Source organism: Poecilia latipinna, unplaced genomic scaffold (genome assembly GCF_001443285.1).
Source record: "Poecilia latipinna isolate Pla-1442-1.1 unplaced genomic scaffold, P_latipinna-1.0 Scaffold392, whole genome shotgun sequence".
Classification (NCBI taxonomy): Eukaryota; Metazoa; Chordata; class Actinopteri; order Cyprinodontiformes; family Poeciliidae; genus Poecilia; species Poecilia latipinna.
Window position 1 is genome coordinate 76,246 of NW_015113008.1, and position 18,376 is coordinate 94,621.

The 18,376-nt window shown below is 41.2% G+C and overlaps 1 protein-coding gene across 6 annotated transcripts in view; it reads right to left on the reverse strand.

The window, feature by feature from the left end:
- Positions 1 to 3,132: 3,132 nt before the first annotated feature.
- The window catches only part of il1rapl1a (interleukin 1 receptor accessory protein-like 1a), a 229,033-nt gene continuing 213,789 nt past the window's right edge, over positions 3,133 to 18,376 (reverse strand). For 3 of the 6 annotated variants that reach the window (XM_015037094.1, XM_015037093.1, XM_015037092.1), the window contains 5 exons: positions 17,113 to 17,258; positions 13,451 to 13,597; positions 9,882 to 10,052; positions 8,159 to 8,203; positions 3,133 to 4,353 (listed from right to left, as the gene is read on the reverse strand). In XM_015037094.1, coding sequence (XP_014892580.1) covers positions 3,632 to 4,353; positions 8,159 to 8,203; positions 9,882 to 10,052; positions 13,451 to 13,597; positions 17,113 to 17,258 — 1,231 coding nt within the window. In that variant the 3' untranslated portion in view covers positions 3,133 to 3,631. The remainder of the gene's footprint in view (positions 4,354 to 8,158; positions 8,204 to 9,881; positions 10,053 to 13,450; positions 13,598 to 17,112; positions 17,259 to 18,376) is intronic. The other 3 variants (XM_015037095.1, XM_015037097.1, XM_015037096.1) reach the window with 3 other exon arrangements.

The following is an 18,376-nucleotide window of genomic DNA, read 5'->3' on the forward strand; positions in this document are numbered from 1 at the left end:
GTGTAGGTGGGAAGGGGGGGAAGGGGAAGGACGGGGGGGGGGGGGGGGGGGGGGGGGGGGGGGGGGGGGGGGAGACTCAAACCTGTCAGGAGAGCAGGTCAGACATTACAGTGACCTTGAACCAAACTGCAGTAGAGCAGATCAAAAACTAGTTCAGAGATATAATTCAATTATGTTTTATGAGGGATTTCCAGATCAGGATTTACTTCTTTCTTTTTTTAATCGATAAAAATTCAAGTCACGCCTGATGCTCTGCGTTACAACTCCACAAAGGTGCAGTAAAATAATCCACTAGATTTCATCAGCATTACATGGTTCAGGTTAAAACTGTGTTCATGTCTCACTTAAACCACTCACTGTTGAGGTTTAGGATGCTCTAGTATCTCCAGCTTGTCTTGATAGTGAAAGATATTTTGTCCCAGAAGGAGTTTTTGCAGGACACTCTTACTATGTTGCTTCAACAAAGAGTTAAGGAAAGCTATTACAATGTTCTGTAAACATCGTCACAAATGTGTGATAAAGCTACATCTTTGTAGCTTTGTCACTTCCTTCTAAAGACATCCGACTTGATTAAGCTCCTGCTTTTCCTCTGATGACAAATGTTTTCAGCTAGCTTAACACTAAGCTAATGTTTTAACTCTGTTTTTATCCAACATTGATAACTTGCCTTGTAAAATTATTTTGTTTGGTTTCAGGGAATTGTGTGTGAACATAACATTGGGAAAAATATGTACTGTATCTTCTGCACTATAAGGCGCACCTAAAAACCTTGAATTTCCTCAAAAGCCGACAGTGCGCCTTATAATCCGGTGCGCCTTATATATGGACCAATATTGAGCCACAACAGGTCTAGCAACTACAGTAAGCAGCCGCCGACTTAATTTTCGCCCGAAGAAGAAGCGTGCGGTGCATGCTGGGATAGTTGTCAGAACGCTGGTTTGTAATTTATTAATAAAGTTTGACTGACCTATCTACCTACCAACCGTCTAGAATCAGGTCGTCTGCAGGTCATTTAGCGCCACGTTCTCCACAAACACGCTGTGCGCGAACTGAGAAAGGTGACCATCGTCCGGCCACGCCCCGGCCCAGTCGCGGAAGGCTCTCCTCGCCGACCGGAGGCGGACGGGTTTGTTGACATTCCCTTTAGTGCAGCCCCATCTAGTGGATGCATAACGTAACTCCAGCCTCTACTGTAGCGTCTATTCTATGCGCCTTATAATGCGGTGTGCCTTATATATGAAAAAAGTTTTAAAATAGGCCATTCATTGAAGGTGCGCCTTATAGTGCGGAAAATATGGTAAGACTTAACATTTTTCTAGAGCTAGCGTTAGCATGTTGTGACGATCCTGTAATTTAGCTTGTAGCATATCTCAGTGCAGCTACAATTAATAGTGTAAAGAATAGTGTTTTTCTGCTTCATAAATGTTTCTTAAAGAATTTACTTCATGTGACTAATGTGTTGGCTGCTCTCTGAACATCTCTCCTTCCTCCGCAGCAGAGAGCATGTCACATAACACACAAAGACGGGGAGCAACAGCAAATACAGTCTCTCACAATAAAGCCTGAATAACTAAATATCAAATGGTTCTGGTCATGATATCCCTGATTTTAATGCATCTCATCGTGGCTTAGGAAAATATCAGCACAGAGACCATTTTGTTAGTCTACAAGCTGCAGTTTTGAAAAAGCCTTTTTTGTCCTTGCCTCACATGTATAGACCTTATGTTTGGTTTGTATACTGAGTTGGATGCGTCAATCGCCAAGTGATCAGTTGAAGGAACAGATGTGAAATGACAAATCCATGTGGCACATTTTCCTGCAGCCTCACTGATTTAAATGCAGCTATGCTCGCAGCAAGTGAAAGCAAGTTATAGGAAAAACGTTTACGCCGTCTGTGAGGTTTGTAAAATGGGGTATTATAGGCGTTATGAATTATTGGCAACAATTAGCTAAAGCTGAACACAAAAGGAAACCATCCAAAGGAAATCAATGCTTTTAATGTGCAGTGAGAAAGTAAGGGCAACTGATAATGATTGTGTTTCTATAAAGATAGACATTTCTTTCCAAGTGAAAATTGTGTTTATATATTTATATAAATATCTATATTATATATAGAATACATATCTATTTGCTATGCATACTTAAAAATCACACCTTCAAATATATTTAAAAAGTCTTTCAAAACACACCTGGTTTCTTTTTCCTCTCATTAAAACGTGAACTATCTCTATGAACCAAATAAACCTGAATTTTTCCAAGATGGCAATAAAACGATGCATCAAAAACGAAAACATTTGGAAATGTTTTTTTCTCTTTTTTTTCTCGTTTCTTTAGAACCTGGAGTAGTAAGAGGGCGTATTCGTCGGGTGGGATTCAAGAACACCGGCCTCATCTCTCGGCGAGTCGGAAACCACTTTCACAAGAGTACGAAACCAACAGAACGCCGAGACGTCGATCCCCTTTCTACATGGAAGATGGTGAAATGCAAATAAGTATGACCTCTCAAGCAAACTCTTTTCTGTTATAAAAATAGAATTCTTTTCTTTTTTTTTTTTTTTTTAAAATAATCTACAGATTTTCTTTTTAAGGTGAGGCATATCTCTATCAGTCTAAAACAGCCAGGCTGTTTGTTTCGATAGAAAAAAAAAAAAAAGAAAAAAAAACCCGCCGAAGCGTCAGAAAGAGATCTGCCAGTCCGTCGGTCTGATTGGAGGGGACCGGCGCTTCTCTCCGACCTCTTCCGTCATCTGTGCCCCACGCGGCCGGATGTTTCTAGCCAGCTCCTCAGTCTTTTTGCATATTCTATGATTTTTTTTTTTTTTTTTCCCCCCCAAAGGAGTTCTGTTTTAAAATAGATACACCTTGTACAGGCAAACAAAAAAAAAACAAAACAGGTTTCAGCTCTTCACATCTCCTGAAGATGTCCAGGTCTTTCAAAAAGTTTTTTTTTTTTCCCCTTTCATAAAAAAAAGTTTGCTTAAACTACAGAATGATTCAAAAACAAACAAACAAACAAGATAAAACAAATAGAAAGAACACAACAGCGCAAGTACGTGACATACTGGCTTTCCAATCAAGCGTGTTAAAGATATAAAAAAAAACAACAACTGAAAAGAGTAAAAAATATACAACTTTGTGTAACATTTTTAAAGCAAAGTCCTACAGTAGAGAAGGCAACAGACATGATTGAATTAAACAGACTAAAGAACAAAACAGGAAAACACTGATGCTACTAATAAAATGCAAATATATGTACAGACCCTGTTTTCCTTTTGTTTTTGTTTGTATGTATGCACATTTCTTTTTGTGAGGATGTTGGAATTGTGTTTTGTCTTCCTTAAAGCAGAGTTCCTGCACATTATTTGTCCGTTTAGAAAAAAAAAAAAAAAAAAAAAATATTTTTTTTAAAATGTTTTCTTTAGTTCCACATAGAAAATAAAATCGCTCGTTAGAAGAGACCGGTCCTCTTCAAACACGGGGAGGGGAGAAACCATCCCCCTCACAACCTCCTGCGTTTCCCCATCAAGCGGCGACGCACGGACCCGAACAGATCCGACTTCTCCTTTTGGTTCTCGTCGTCTCCGACCCTGACCTCAGTTCTTCCCGAGGCCGACGTCGAGACCGCTCGTCACTACCAGATGACACTGGAGATGCTGGTTTCTCTCGGCAGCAGCGGGAGCATGGCGTTGTTGGCGTGAGCCTCTTCCAGGCTGTGCTCTCGGCTCTTCCCCGGAGGCCTCTGCCCGTTCAGCAGTGTCAACGGGATGTTGCAGTAGGTGTGCTGGTTCCCCAGAGTCGAGAGAGCTGGCAGGGTGCCCCCCGGGGGTATGTCGTACTCGTAGCTGCGGTAGTAGTGTTTCTGCCTCATGGTGGTGTGGTAGGTGTTGTGGAACGAGGAGCGCAGCTCCGGATGGGCGGTGGCCATGGCCGTGGAAGTGGCCGCCGCCATGGAGATGGCCGAGACGGTCTGCAGCTCCCCGAAGGGACCCTGCTCGCTGACGTCCAGCGCCGGCTCGTGCGTGAGCATGGGCTCCGTGCGCCTGAAGGGCATCTCGTACTGCAGCTGCTTCCAGAACTTTGAGTTGAGCTTGTTGCTTTTGGGGCCCCGCCACTTGATGACGGTGAGGGTTTTGATGGTGTGTTTGAGGGCCTCCACCTCCTGGTAGTTCATGATGCCGCGCAGCTCGGCGCACTCGATCAGGATGACTTTGATCTCGCCGCTCACCAGCATGTTGCGCAGTCGAGTCTCCAGCTCGAAGATGCTCCAGCCTCGCCGCACCACGTAGTTGGGCGTCATGACTATAATGAGGCGCTTGCTCTGGTCTACGCAACGCGCAACATCCTCTATGTACGCTGCATGGAACAAGAGGGAAAGGCGAGTGAGAGCAGAAATTTCAAAGAAAAGAAAAGATGCTTTAAGAGTTCATCCTTTCAAATCTAGAGTCCAGAACCGCATAACTTAGTGATGGGTGAACATACAACAAAGACGAGACGATGACAGCTGACCCGTTTTGCCTGTTCAGTCTAATTTAATCTTTACTCCAATTCCTACTATTAGACTGACAAACAAGCAACACACATGAATCTCCAAAACATTTTTTCAAAAAGATTTTCTTATGGTGCAAAAGTTAAGTTTTTATCTCATCCACAAAGGCTTAAAATTATACAGACTGGCTCAAATGTATAGATAAAAAAAACCCTCCACTTATATTTGGTTAATGAACCTTTTCAAATTGCACCCTGATCACTCACTTTTTGAAACTATTAAGGAGCTTACAGCACAATTGTGGTTGAACTTTTCATCAATCTTCTTGATAGAATCGGTTGTTTATGTTATCTGGTTTGTTTTTCTGGCACAGGCTGAGCTTTTAGGCATATAAAGCCCATAACATTTAATTCAGGATGAGGTGTGGGCTTTTGACACATTATTTGAAAACCCGAGTGTAAGTCTGCCTTATCAATGAAATCAGAAACAGAGACTGGAAAAGTCAAGACGGGTTTCAAAGTTAAGAAAACTAAATCATCTGTAAAACCCTTGAGGATTATTGTCACCTCAAACATGAGTTGTTTGAGGTAAAACGGACACACCGCCTTGTTTAGTGGGACGTATCGCGCACCACTAATTCCCTTTTGATACACATTCAACACATACCAAGGATTATTTTTGAAGAACATCTGGTGGTCAAAATTCTGCCAAAATATGCCGTCCTAACCCCAATTTGGAAACTACATATCTCATTTTATATCAATAGTATGTGCCATATTCAAATAAAAAAAAAAAATCAATGTGACAGCTTTGACAAAAACAATTAAATATGTTCAGGCAGTGACAGCTTAAACATTAAAGCGTGATGCTGTAAGGCTGCTCCACTGCCTGGTTCAAAGTAGATCAGGAAGAACTACATCCACACACAAACCAACTGGTAGACGGTCGAGACTTGGGCACGACTGGACGATGATCCACAACATCCATCAACACTGGCTCTGAAATGAATACGGTAGTCTGGATGGCTCAGACTGCAAACCATTTGAAAATTAGCAGAACACAATTAAAAATCAGGCCTGTGCCCAAGAACAGCACATAAAACAGTCATTGAGAGTTATATCAGAGCTTTTAGAGGTTACAAAAATATGCAGCCAATTAATGTGCCACAAGATGCTTAAAAAGTCTTAGGATTTTTGGATATCTACTGACATGGGTGCATGTTTATATTTGAGAGTGTCTGTATAATGTTGACCCTGAGTGGGCAAGAAGAAAACAAATCAGAAATAAAAGTTTGCACTAAATACTGTCGCTAAAGGTAAATTAACTCCACCCTGAAAATGTGTTTCAGTTGAAGCTGAAATGAGTGTAATGTAAACGTGAAAAAGGGGACGAATCCAGCAGTAGACGCTTTCAGTCTTCAAGGAATGATCTCTCAAAATTAAGACATTTTCTCTGAAAGTTTATTTCAGTTTTCCTGGCAGAAATGTTTAGGCTCAGGCACATTAAGGCACAGAGTCTGACAGGAGACGCCTATAATATTTATAGATTTAGATTTCAACTAGGTCTGTGCAGGACTTCAGCTGAGTTTCAGTGAAGGTTCTTCCAGTTTCCTGTACGACTTCCGACTCCTCTCTCAGATGCCGCTGCTGAAAAATATCCCGACACCTCCGACACGCTCGTCAGCAGGGATGGTGTCAGATATTTCATTCACAACTCATTAAAAACGGACAGATTATTTCCTTTTTCTTTTTTTGTTTTCCGTTTAGGTTTTCTAATTGGCTGATCACATGTGAGAACTGCACAGACGTTCTGTAGTAAAGCCGGTTCTGTCACTACATTTCTCCTTCGTTTCTCTTTTCCAAAGTTTGGCTCGCTGGTTAATGGTCTGAACGAAGCCCATCGCCCCCGTCTGCTCAGTTTGACTGGTCAGACAAATGTAGAGGAGCCCTCGGCCGTTTCTAAAGGTCTTTTATGTTACCAAGAGTGAGTCTTTCGGGCATTTTAAACGACATTATCCTTCCTAAAGGTTTTGTCTTGGACATAATTCTGCCTCCCGAGCCTAATGGAACTTCTCTCCATCTAATGGCTTAGTTTTCACTCTCAGAATCTCATTTAGCTGCCAGAGTTTGTTTTAGAAACCTGACTTCCATCTAGTTATGTGCGCTAAACTCGGCTTGGCTCATGCGAGCTTTAATTGAAGACGTGAGATGCAAAAGGTTCAGAGCTGAATACTGGTGCAAATTACATGTTTTATTGGAAACAAACTGAGGAAGGACTGATTTTTGGATTTTGATTTGTAACGAGTGCATCTCCGTTAATCAGCATATAAACAAAAAGTTTATTTTTTTCAGTAATTCAATTCAACAAGTAAAACTCATATAGTACTGTTTATTTATTAGTCTTATATTTTAAGTCTGTTTTTTTATGTAGTTTTACTTAATGATTGCATTTCACGGCTAATAAAAACGTAAAATTCAGCTTCTGCCCACGTTCCTTCGAGAGCAGCTCGTCTCTCACCTTCCTCCCGACGGTATTTGACAGATTCTTCACGCGGTTCAGGTCGGGAAAATTTGTTGGCCAATCAAGCACAGAGCTATGGTAATAAAACCAAGTATTGGTACTTTTGGCGGTGTGGACAGGTGCCAAGTCCTGCTGGAAAATGAAATCACCTTCTCCCATAAAGCTTGTCAGCAGAGGGGAGGCACACATCGCTCTGAAACTGCCTAACAGATGGCTGCTCTGATAAAGGACATAGTTCCACAAATCACCACCAGCTGTGGACCTGCGAGCGACTCGGATTCTGAGTCTCTCCGCTCGTCCTCCGGACCCTGGGATCTTGATTTACAAATGACATGCAACGGCCCAGTTCTGTTTCCGTTTAGTTCAGGCCACGGCGACTCTGATGCTCTGGTTCAGGAGCGACTCCGCACGAGGAACTGCGACAGCTGCGGCGTCCGCGTTACGCCTGTGTGCTTTCTTTCTTTAAAGCTCTGAGTCCAGCTGCAGATCGCAGACGTGCGAGTCTCCCCTAAAGTCTTGCTTTGCTTCATAATCCACTGAAAGCTGGAGTTTTCCCTGTTGTTTGTGCACCTTTTTGTGCAATGCGTTTTTTTTTCCTTCCAATCAGCTTTCCTGTTTAAAAAATAAATAAATAAATAAAAAAATCGAGCTTGTTCAGCAATTATTGTTTGAAGCTTTGCCTCCTTGTGCAGGGTGTCGGCGGCCATCTGCTGGAAAACCTAACATGTTGACGTGGCCGTGACATGACTGCTTTAAAACTGGTTTTTGTTTTGATTTTATATACTATTCTGCTGTTTTGAGAAAATAAATTTTGTGGGGGGGGGTTTCCTCAGTTATATCACTCTGTCGTGAATCTATATAACATATGAGTTTCATTTTTTAACAGAGTTACTGAAACAAATGAACCTTTCCGTAGTAAGTACCATCAGTTGACTCAAAAGGGACAAAAAAACATGAAACCATTTTTGACCATAGAGTATACAGAGAATACATATTTTTACTGACACAATATAGGATAACATGTGTTACATTAACCTTTTCAGGTGTGTTATATTTAGCATCAATGTCTAACGTTGCATTGCAGCGCAGCATCCAAAGGTGCGGGTAAATGAAAGCAGCTAAATGCAAGAGGAAAAGATTGAGGGCGAGTACCTCCAAAAAGTCGCGTGTCATCCTGGTAATGCTCATTGGTGAGACCTAAACATAGACATTTTAACATTCAGGTCACAGGCAGTACACAATGCAGACACAAGACACACAACACTGCTCAACACGGCTGCAAAAAAGTGTAAGCAGCGCTTCCTCACGCCCATCTTTTTACTTCACATGTAATTAATCACATAGCATGTTTCCCCCTGATTGTACATTCATCTGCAGCGATTCTGTTTGGCTCTGATGCTGGAAGCAATTTCTTTTGATTAAAGGATAGAGGCGGCCCCGGCTCGGCGCGGCTCAGAGCCTCCCCACACTTCCCACTGATGTTTAATTCTTTCTGGACCAAGTAGGACGTGTGTTTGCGTTTCATCTGTTCCACATGAAGCCCACAGTACAAACACGCAGCATCGCTACAAAGTAGAGCACACTGTGTACCACTGGCACAAACGGACTGCTAAGCAGGCACGAGTTGGCGGGCATGAGAGTATGTTCACACGGAATTTTCCTGGATTTATTGCTGCATGGATGGAAACCAAAGGGGACGATGAATTTGCTCAATATGTCAGCGTCGAGTGCTCGCTGCATACTGTATTCCCCCCTTCAGTAGTAGCCGGTTAGGGAAGAGCCACGGAGGAGAGCTGTGATCTACAGCTTCAGTCCAAAGAGATTTGGTACGATGCAAGAAAAAAAAAAAAAAAAAAAGATTCTTGCGGAGAGTTTCGAACTAAATATTTGAGATATTTGAAATAATAATGTACAATTAACTGAGATTAGCCATAATCTTATGACCACTGAACAGCTAAAACTGATTATCTGGCTGTGGGCAGGACAAGCATGGAAACAAACAAACAAAAAAAAGTTTTTGACCTGTAAGTAGACGTGTTAGAAGAGCGTACACTGGAAACTTCATCAACACCGTTTAGGAAAAAATATGAGATGTAGTCGGTAGTGGTAAAGACTTACTCAGTAGTTTAAAGGTCACGAATGACCAAAGTTGACAGTGTAGGTCTTCTCTAAAGGGTTAACAGGACCTGAATTAATAAATATTAATCTGCTAAACAGGGGTAAGCCAAAGTTTGCAACTCCATTTCATTCACAAGGAGAGTCTGAATGATTTGTTTTTCTTTAACTCAGGTATTATGTGTGTTACCAGGAAAAGATCTGCAGATATTTGTGGGTATTTATGCAACCTACAGTCTGGGCAGAGAGCATCTGACCAGTGCTGTTTTGTGACCCAGAGTAAACCATTATTGTCTACTTGAAGCAAATATGAACTGAAAAGTCAGGAGAAGGAAATGAAGAGTGAAAGACCAGAGGATCGGGTCAGTCCTCCAGTCAGTTTGTTGTCCTCTCAATCCACCACATTTGGGTCTTCGTAGCAGAATGTTGTCACATATCTGCACATTTTTAGAGGTTCTGCTCAAATGGAAACGGTAGCTTTAAATGCTGAGTGGTCATAATGTTACGGCTAAGTGGTGCGGTTGTGACAGCTTAGTTTAAATTTGTCTTAACAGCTCACAACACGAGACGGTGAAGAACATTGAAGACGAGCACAAAACAAGCGTAGACCAAGACAAAGCGCAAAGCAATGTGCTAAACAACAACAACATCATATATGCAGCAAAAGCCAATGTTCTGCACACGCAACTGCAAGCTTTCACCCCACTGTCAACATGTGAGCGCGCACACACACACACACACACACAGCCAGAGCGCTTACTGCCTGTTGGAATGAGGTCTCGATCAGGGATGAAGAGCTTGTAGCCGTAATGTTTTTCCAGCACGTCTGGCAGTATTTCCAAGGCGAAGCGCTCCTCCTCCCTGGTCTCCTGACTCCACTGGTCAGGGTCCACTTTGGTGTATGAAAGATATGCATCGTAGTCTTTGTTCTCTGAGAAAGCGAGAGAAACAGACAGCGATTTGTGGAGAATGTGGAGCAGACAGCTCACGGTTGGAGTCATTTAACGCGAACGTTCACAAGCATTCGGTGGAAACGTGCAGACATTTGGAGGGAATGCGTTTATTAAAAATGTCTGACCTTTAGAATAGTTTAAATTGCCGACATGTTCTTTCTCAGAGTTTGAGTGCTTTGGCTCATCTCATTGGAGTTTCACATTAAAACAGGCCAAAGCTGCAGCTGTCTACAGAGCGAAATATAAGATCGTCTTGATTCTGACTCACAAATATGGAGGTATTGCTCCCCCCCCCACTGCATTTATCAGAAAATATGAAAAGAAATAAATTATGCCAGGAATAAAATTGGAACAGGTCACTTACAAAGTCCTCGCCTAAGCAGCTGGTATTTACATCCTGTTTGGTATGAATATGTTCTTATGCTAATTCTTTGAAAAGATGTTGCTGCATACATGTTAAACTGACAATGTGAATTTTTTTCATATGGAAATACTAATGACCTGTAACTTGGTGCAAACTTTCAAATCTCAGCCAACTTGTCAATCAAATTCTTAATATTTAACTAATCAGGCTGTAGAGAAGCTGCAAAAGTGGCATTTTTCTTTGATTTACTTCAACGCTTAATCAGTGTCACAAATGTTTAGAGGACATCATCGTCTGTCTCATCTCATTTCATCTTAATCACCACTTTCTTTTCTCACTCCATCCATAAAACTCCACTGTGGGTTTTCCCTCCTCCTTCCAGAATAGACTCTCCTTTCCCCACTTTTCTGCCTTGCCGTCCAAGTCTGTCAGTCTTGAGACGTCACCCTTACATATTCATTTTGTCTCTGAATTGTACATCATAGTAGATCCAACTACCAAGCTGCAACCCGTTCCTTTCACTTGCAGTTATCGTTCCATCACAAGCGGCCCACACACTCGTCTCTTTCACGCCGCTCGTGTGTCTGCGGCTTTGGAGGATTGAACCCGAGTATTTAATCCCTACATCTTGCAGCTTCATTCCACCTTTCTTGCCCAGAATATTATAATCTTCCATCCTTCTACAGACTTTAATTCCTCTTCACTTCACTGCACACCTCCATCTCTTAAGCCTCTCCTCCACCTGTTTCCTGCTCTTACTGTGAATCATAATGTTGTCTGAAACATTAATACTTTCAAAGATATGTAAAAAAATAAAATAAAAAAACGGAGTGGAGGTTGCTGTATGTATGCACAAAATGTAGTTTGTCTTTTTTTTTTTTGATGATTATGATGTGAATCTTGGCGTCGAATTTGATGGTAGAGAAGTTTTTGTTTGCTGTATTTTTAGGTGAAGCGTTGACCTTATTTTGTATAAGTTTTTGCTTAAGTGTAAAAATAATGTATCAGTAAATTCTGGGCTATTATTTAATTTTTTTTTATTTGCAATAGCCTATTTGCAGTAACATCTTATTAATCGCTTTCATTGAAAGGAAGAGTTAGAAAAAAATGTGCTAAATTATTATTATTTTTTTATCCACCTGCATCCGATCAAAGAACTCGTATATAAACACTTATGAACACAAACAAAACATTTTTCAAGTTATATTACTAAGGTTCTGCTGCTGTTGATGTATTGACAACACTGGTGTCTACATTGAGATTTAATTTAACTTTAATCAAATCAGAGCGCAAATAACTGAATTTGCGCTCTGATTGCGCAACTTCATGATTGGATGAAATTGATTCTGTACGTCTGCATGTAATTTAGAGACGTTTCTCTGATAAAGCGTCTCATTTGCTGTGAATTAGTGCCGTGTAAAAAATACCTACACTGATGAATCTGATTTTGATTAGTTCAATAATGAAGAGAAAATCATTTAAAAAAAAAAACAACCCAAAAACGCTGTTTATCAAATTAGAAAATCTGAAAGCACACAAAGAGGGATTTCAATTTTATTTATTTTTTTAAACTCTTTTAGGTTTGACTCTGCTTTAAAGCTGTGGTCGAAATGTCAGCAAACAACTTTATTTTATTTAACCAGGAATGAGATATAATATCTCGCTCCAGCAACATGTCCTGTTCAGGATGAGCTGCAAGCATTTTACTTTCTAAATAAAAGTTATCCATTTAATCACAACAGATTTTCTGGTTTGTGATCTTAATTTTAACTAAAGTGTGTGAGGCTAAAACTTTCTGATAGTAAAGTCAAGTCTCCTCACACTGGACTAAGTGGATTTTGAACTGGAGCGACACTTCTCCAAAATAACACCTAACTATTTTCTGCTCAGCAGTTTTATTTGGAACAGAAGGGCTCGTCGTAAACAACGGAGTACAAACACTGATTCCCAGTGGCGTCACATCCATTAGGCCATGAAGTGCGCTTCGGAAAAAAAAACAAAAAAAACAAAAATGGGTTAGATATAAACACGACCAAATCAAGACTCAAGCAATGCACTGCTACACACCTCAAAATGATTTCTCAGAAGACAGTGAGAAGAACTGAAAAGGCAGAAAATAGAATAAAAGAAGCACAGTGGTGGCGACATGTTCAGTGAGTGCTAGTCATTATTCTCTGTAGAACGTGAATGTGGGACAGCCAAAAAGGAAAGGGGGGTTTTTTAAAAAAAAAAAAAAAAAAAAAAAAAACTCTTTGGAGAAGCAGGCGCAGCTTTGAGACTCCCTGGAAAGGGCCAGGCCCGCGCTCGATTGGATCCGAACTTCAAACACTGCCTTCAAATTAGCAACAGACGTCTCAAATTAACCACCGAGCAAAGCTGGAGGAATCAAAACCGCTTGTATCAGCTGTCCCTGACAGTGTGACTTAATCATGTAGAAGTTTGAGTCAACAAAACTGCCTGTAATAGATAATTCATGTATGTGGAGGGGGCAAAAAAAAAGCAGCGAGTTTCTTGTTTCCAGAATTTTTAAGGACACAGAGAGAAAGAGGGAGAGATACTGGGACATAAACAGACAACTCTTTCGCTGAAGGAAAAGTTAACTATGTTGTGCAAAGAAAACAAGCCGCTGCTCCACAATTTCGGGCCAGTTCTGGCTCCTATTTGTCACTCAGGGAGGTCGTTTCTAGCCTGTCCGGTCCCCATGTGGTGCTACATGGCCTTCGTTGGTGCGGCGCGAGGATCCTTCTCTGACATATTGAGACTGATCTATTTTTAAATGGGCAACAAATTGAAAATCCTTCCCCGTCTTTCCCCCAATGGAGCCGTGGTAGCAGTAGTCCCTGGCCACTTAGGAAAAAGTAGAGGAAGGATTTAAAAAAATCTGCCGTGGAGTCAGTTCAAGTACAACTGAATAAAAAATATATATATATATATATATATATATATATATATATATGAAGGGAAATCTTGAGCAGATGTTTTGTTTTTTCAGATGAGCTGGGTTGTCCTTACCTCCATCCACATCCTCGCTGCCGAAGTGCCTCCTATAGAAGAGCATCAGCTCAATCTTGTAGCATTTGTGCAGGGAGATGAGGAAAATGAGAAGCAGCAGAATCGCTCCCAGCCCTCCTGCCAGCTCCACCGTGTACATGAGCTCTGCTGAGGACAAGAAACACAGACCGAAAATATGAGGAAAAACTGCTGACACAGGCTCAGCTTCAGCTCCTTTCACAGTTTTGCGTGTTGGCGTATCGTCTCTGCACCAAATTGGAGCCGGGGCCCCGTCTCCCTTTTTGTTCGGTGTTGAGCTGTTGAAGTCGGGGGATTCGAGGCGGTTAGAGGGCACATTTACATTTGGCACAAAAAAGCCGGACAAGCCGCAGAAGATTCGGAGCTCAGCTCAGAACAAAGCAGAATCAATCTTCAAAGACACAGGGCTCATAACGAGTTTGAGAAAAATGAGAGAGCACATTGCAGAAAAAAAAAGAGAAAATCTAATGAGAAATGGGCTTCATTTCCTTTTCATGGCACAGCAATGACACAGCTCTGCACTCTTGCCATCATCCGTAGTGGGACTGCAACAATCCCGGACATGGATGGCGGCATTTTCAAAACAACGGGTTTCAGATTTCTCATCTTGCCGTCAGTCGCCTCTCCATCTGCGTTTGCTGCCGTTTTTCCTTCCCTTTTCAGTTCATTTCTCTTCTCTATTATCGCCTCCATGTCTCCCCCGAGACCTGGCTTGGGGATGAGTTATGATGTGTATTAAAGCAGCATTTACCTGGTTGGCTCAGCTAGAACACGTTCACCTTTTATCTCTGTCACACTGTGGGCTTTAACAATGCGTGGCTGCCATGCCAGCTGCAATGCTCTCTCTATTTTGTCAGACAGAGCAAAGACACACATCTTCTCGTGCTGCAATAGAAACATTGCGAAGCAAAGAGATTTTACGTTAAATCTCGTCTGCCCTCAGTTAGGCGTTTGCGTTTTGTTTAAAATCATCTAAACCCAACGTTTATCTGGACAATATTATTTCAAGAATTTAAATACATTCATTATTCCATGTTTTAATTTGAGATACGTTATATTTTACAGTTCTGCCAGTCTTAAAATTAGTATAAAAAACGTGGTTAGCGAGGTCTTACCAATTAATTTCATGCATCAATCACTTATTGGCACCCCTTGCAACCCTTAAAATAAATACATCCAATAATGCTGTGGCAAAATGTCACTGATAAACTGAAAATAAAACGCACCTTTATGTTTCCTTCATTTCTGCAGCAAGGGAATGAGCAAATGGTTTACACAAAATGTCTCCTGCCAGATTTATTAAACCGCTGCTGTTGATAACATGTTCAGCCCACAGGTGTTCTGCAGGATGCATTTGTGAGACTGACACAAAAATAACAGACGGTCGATTTTGTACGTGATAAACCATTTCCATGTTGCTTTGGGCATATGTTTTGGATCATCAATCTGCTATTTATTTGCTATATCTTCAGTTTACTAAGAGATTTACAGATTTTTGTATGAAAAATTCCTTTTATTTTAACACTTTCACCAAGGTCAGGTTGCAAGGATTTTGGGTAACAAAAGAGTATCAGATATTTATCTTTACCAACCTCAATGGCGTAAGGTGTGGGGTCGTTTGCCAATGATTCATTGTTTGTTTCATGCTAGACCCTCTTGAAGTGTTTAGTCTGATCTGACTGAAGCGTAGATTTCCACTTGAAGTCCAAATAGTTTGAGCAAAATCCAAATGTTCGTCATGTTGGACAGAGAATCGGTTTTTTCTAGTTTAGCACCCAAACGACAAGTTGGCACGTAGAAAACGTCTAATTGTAATGGAGACTTGGTGACTCTAATAAGGCACCTTTTTAGGGAAGTTCTCCAAAAGCAAGCTCACCATTTTACTCACTTTCTATGGCGTCAAAATAAATGTGGATTCTCATTATTTGTCACAAAGTTGCTTTGAAGCTGCAGTGTTATGTATTTTCTAGGCACATAGAGCCATTTTCTAAAACAGTCAAATAAGTATGCTACTTCAAGTTGTTATAAAAATGTTGTATGTATAAACATGACCTAAAAAAGAAATTTAACTGCAATTTGATGCTTTGAAATTGACCTCTGTCTCTTTAAGAAGCTCCTACTCTTCCCGACTCGCCGCTTTCAGCACATCATCACAGCAACGTTTTATTTTATTGTTTACATCCGTTCGTGGGAGTTTTGGACTGAGAAGTAGTTCCTATGATGAGTTCAGCAGACTCACAGTTTGACCTGGTGTTTGTGGAAAAAGGCAGTACAAGAGTTTATGTACCTTTTAAAAACTACTGCTCTGAACGCAAAATAGATATTACATAAAAAGTTTACTTTGAGCTCCATCCTGACTTTTTGAGATGAATATTTGCCTTTTTTTAAAGGCATATTCTCTTGTGCTTTCCATTTTGAAGAGTGGAAAAGTAAGAAAAGTCGTGGAGTCGTGTCATATTCCCCCCCCTGATCCAGTTGAAAATAAAAATATTTATTAAAGGTGATTTAATAAGTGGAGAACCAGCAATTTTGTATCGGAAAAAACTTTGTTAAAATTAAAGATTAGATTTTCCAAACATTTGCACAATACTGTGAAAAGCTTCTTACCCATATTTACCATGGGTGCAATAGGTGCACCATTGTGTTCAACAGCCCTATACACACTCCTTTGGTTAAAAAGTAAATCCAGTGAAAGTATATTTAGCTACTTCTATGTGACGATATTTTCCATATTTCTTGGAACTTTACATTTGAAAAGCAAAAGTATTGTTGTTGGAAATGTGTTCAAATGTGCATTCCATTGTCTTCTCCCATAATTGTAAAACATCTGGCTGATTACCACCAATTATCTTCTCTCCTGGATTTGTTAAAGTCCCACTGACCGACACTCGCCATCAAATCCTTTGGAGATACACGGAAAGGCAGCCCGCAGTGTCGTTAGACCTGCCGCAGGGCTTGTAAGTGATATGCTCTTTGAGAAAACAAAAAAACAACAAAAAAAAACAACAACCATGAAATAAACATCAAGATCTGGATGAGAGAGACGGAGAAAGCTCGACTTTGCATCCCTCTCCTTTCGCAAAGAGAGTTAAACGAAGCCATCTGCGGTCCGCAAAGACCACTCAAACGAAACTGGGCCGTCTACAAAGGATGATCACAGAGAAAGAGATTAAAGCGGGGAATCAGACGTATAAAGACTTAAAATGTAATTGTATGCTGGATGTATTGGCCTGTTGGGAAAAGCTGCAGACCAATTTGCTGTTTAAACAGCCATCAAATTACCTCTCTTGTGGGGTGACAGCTAGAGCATGAAAACAGCTTCAGACAAGTCATGCAAGAGAGCCAAAATAGCTACAAAGCTGCTGGTGCAAACACAGAAGATAAGACAGTACCAAACGCAATCATGAAGTTTGGGTAAATATACACAAACCGACGGAAAAAAAAAAAAAAAAGGAGAAAATGTTTGATGAAATGATGCAGCCGCCTTTGATTATTTTATTTATGATTCAGCTTAAAGAGAGTTGATGCAAAATATCTGGTGCAGTGAGACTGTGAGCAAAAAAAAGCAGAATTGTTTGAGGGAAAAAAAATTAGAAAGATATTAGTTTTTTAATTTAAAATGGGAAATAGCCAGTAGTTCTTACCCCGCCTGAAGATCTGAATGGTGGCGTTGATATGGCCGTGACTATTTTCCACGTGACAGGAATAATTTCCTAAATCCTCCTCCTCCAAAGACTCAATAGTCAAGGAAATCGCCACTTCCTGCTCTCCGAGATGTTCCCTGACAAGCCTGCAAAAAAACAAATACACAAACAGAGATCAACGATACGTCCTTCGCTTCACACTTTTGAAAACGGATGATAAAAGATTATTTAGGTAGTTTTGATTGATGGATCAGCCTGGATTTTTAGTCCAAAGTTTACTGTAACCATGGAAGTAAAACGGAGGGGCCTCCAGATTATGAAACCTTGGGTTCATTTCCGAAGGGGGTCAAGTACGTTTGCATGTGTTTTAAACATCTGGAGGCAGCTCACAAATGTGTCCCCTCAGATATTTTTGAGGGAACTGGGGGTTGATAATATTGGCTGTATGAATTCAAAGTAAAAGGAGCGTCTACCATCTTAGCATGAAGTTGCTCTTGTTCCCTGAGGTGTTAGACTCAACCAGATCTGCCGCACGTGGCTTATGTTGTTTGTGGTTTTCATGGGCAGGACCTCAAGAGGTATTAGTTGAAAAGGCGGTCTGGCCTGGGAACCTCAGGCTCACGTCCCAATGGTTTGCGGATGATTTATTTATGCCTGGATCTTCAAGTCATGCATGGCTTTCAGCCTGCATTGGAGCGGTAAGCAGAATGCCAAGTAACCAGAATGAGTTTGCCTAATACAGAGATTGAAGAAGAGCAGCCGGTCCTCGGCTCGAGTCAGCCGAGGAGGTTTTGGGGTTGGATGTTTGAGGTTTTGGGGTTGGACCCCAGCAGGTGAAGCCCCTGGGCAGAGGCAGAACCTGCTGAAAGGACTGTATGCCCCTTTTGGCCTGGGCATGCCTTGGGATCCCACAGAAACAGCTGGTGAGTGTTGCTCGGGAGAGCGACACCTTAGCATCCCTCCTCCACCTGTTGCCCATGTGACTTCAGACATTGATGGATGGATCGGTCCTGACCGCTACATGGATCTTAAGCTTTACGTAACATCTCAAGCTATGTGGCACGAAGGCATCCAATTGGGAGACCCCCATTTCTGTTTTGTTTAGCACTTCATGGAATGTTAATTTCTTTCCTCTGCACTAAAAATATGTGAGCAGTGAAAATCAATAAGGGATCTTCCTGAGCTTGTGTGTGTGTCGAGGGAGGGGGGGGGGGGGGGGCAAAAAAAAAGGGGGGGGGGAAAAAATTTTTTTTTAAGGGGCCTC